Source organism: Palaemon carinicauda, chromosome 10 (assembly GCF_036898095.1).
Source record: "Palaemon carinicauda isolate YSFRI2023 chromosome 10, ASM3689809v2, whole genome shotgun sequence".
NCBI lineage: Eukaryota > Metazoa > Arthropoda > Malacostraca > Decapoda > Palaemonidae > Palaemon > Palaemon carinicauda.
Window position 1 is genome coordinate 156,115,082 of NC_090734.1, and position 1,712 is coordinate 156,116,793.

The 1,712-nt window shown below is 39.7% G+C and overlaps 1 protein-coding gene across 1 annotated transcript; it reads right to left on the reverse strand.

Moving 5' to 3' along the window:
- Positions 1 to 655: 655 nt before the first annotated feature.
- Positions 656 to 1,234, reverse strand: LOC137648332 (cuticle collagen 34-like). The gene has a single exon (XM_068381256.1). The coding sequence runs from the start codon at positions 1,232 to 1,234 to the stop codon at positions 656 to 658; it is 579 nt and encodes a 192-aa protein (XP_068237357.1).
- Between the last annotated feature and the right edge of the window lie 478 nt (positions 1,235 to 1,712).

Sequence of the window (1,712 nt, forward strand, 5' to 3'; positions counted from 1 at the left end):
TCGACCAATTCAGTCGAATATTCAGCTGCTATATTCGACTAATTCAGTCGAATATTCAGCTGCTATATTCGACCAATTCAGTCGAATATTCAGCTGCTATATTTGACCAATTCAATCGAATATTCAGCTGCTATATTCGACCAATTCAGTCGAATATTCAGCTGCTATATTCGACCAATTCAGTCGAATATTCAGCTGCTAGCTTACCTGGGCTCCACGAGGCACTAGAAGAGTTGGAAGACCCAGACCTACATGGCTGAGGACTATGAAGCGTGAAGTGGGAGATGAGGACATAATTTACACGTTGTTGAATATTTTGTGAATCTCGTTAATCAAAGGATTCAAATACGAATCACATGTTGAATGAGGCAGGGATGGTCGTGTTGATTTTATAAACGGAGCCATCCGCTACGATAACGTTTTTGATACATGAGCAAATCATAATCTTTATTGTGATAGTATAAGAAATTATAGTAATATACCATTGTTAATGTATATAAGAAAACATTTTGTTTACAAATCTATAAAATGAAATAAAAAAAATCCTCCAGGAAACAATGCTTGTCCTTGTACAGAATATATCACAGCATAAATAAAAAACTAAAATAAGAAAAACTCAAAAGAAAAAAAAAATCATTGATGAAAAATACTTCTGTCAGATTCGAATGGTCCCGACCTTGATCCAGTTTTCGAAGAACGACGAAATGCATAACTTTTCGAATTTCTTCTCGAAAGTTTGGCGTAGCTGAGCGCCTGACTGACAAGTAGTGGAGGGAGTTCTCTCGGTACCTTCTTCAGGAGCTGAAGGAGGTCCTGGAGCTGAAGGAGGTCCTGGAGCTGAAGGAGGTCCTGGAGCCGAAGGAGGTCCTGGAGCTGTAGGAGGTCCTGGAGCTGAAGGAGGTCCTGGAGCTGAAGGTGGTCCTGGAGCTGAAGGAGGTCCTGGAGCTGAAGGAGGTCCTGGAGCCGAAGGAGGCCCTGGAGCTGTAGGAGGTCCTTGAGCCGAAGGAGGTCCTGGAGCTGTAGGAGGTCCTGGAGCTAAAGGAGCTCCTGGAGCTGTAGGAGGTCCTGGGGCTGTAGGAGGTCCTGGAGCTGAAGGAGGTCCTTGAGCTGAAGGAGGTCCTGGAGCTGAAGGAGGTCCTGGAGCTGTAGGAGGTCCTGGAGCTGAAGGAGGTCCTGGAGCTGAAGGAGGTCCTGGAGCTGAAATAGGTCCTGGAGCCATTCTGGATGATGCCATAGCGTAGCTATGAGGGTCATTGATAGCTAGTTGGATGCTGTGATCTTGTTAAGTACTATCGATTGATGCTAGGCCTACCCAGAGCTTGTTTCAGGCCTTATTCTTTAAGGCTCATTTTGCCTTTGCCTACACACACTGAATAATAATAATAATAATAATAATAATAATAATAATAATAAATATTATTATTGTTATTATTATTATTATTATTATTATTATTATTATTATTATTATTATTATTATTATTATTATTATAATAATAGAGGCAGTCTTTTTTCATTGACTTTATTAGAGATAGTTCTCTTGCTTGAAGGTACACACGGACATACTATTCAATCTTGCTTCTCTTCGTCTGTTTTTTTTTTTTAAGTTTTTATAGTTTATATACGCAATATCCAATTTAATGCTGTTGCTGTTCTTAGAATATTTTATTTTTTACTTCATTAGTTGTAGTTTATTTATTTCCTTTCTTCACTGA

Coding starts and splice junctions, on each gene's coding strand:
- LOC137648332 (XM_068381256.1), bottom strand. CDS start 1,234: ATGGCATCATCCAGAATGGCTCCAGGACCTATTTCAGCTCCAGGACCT.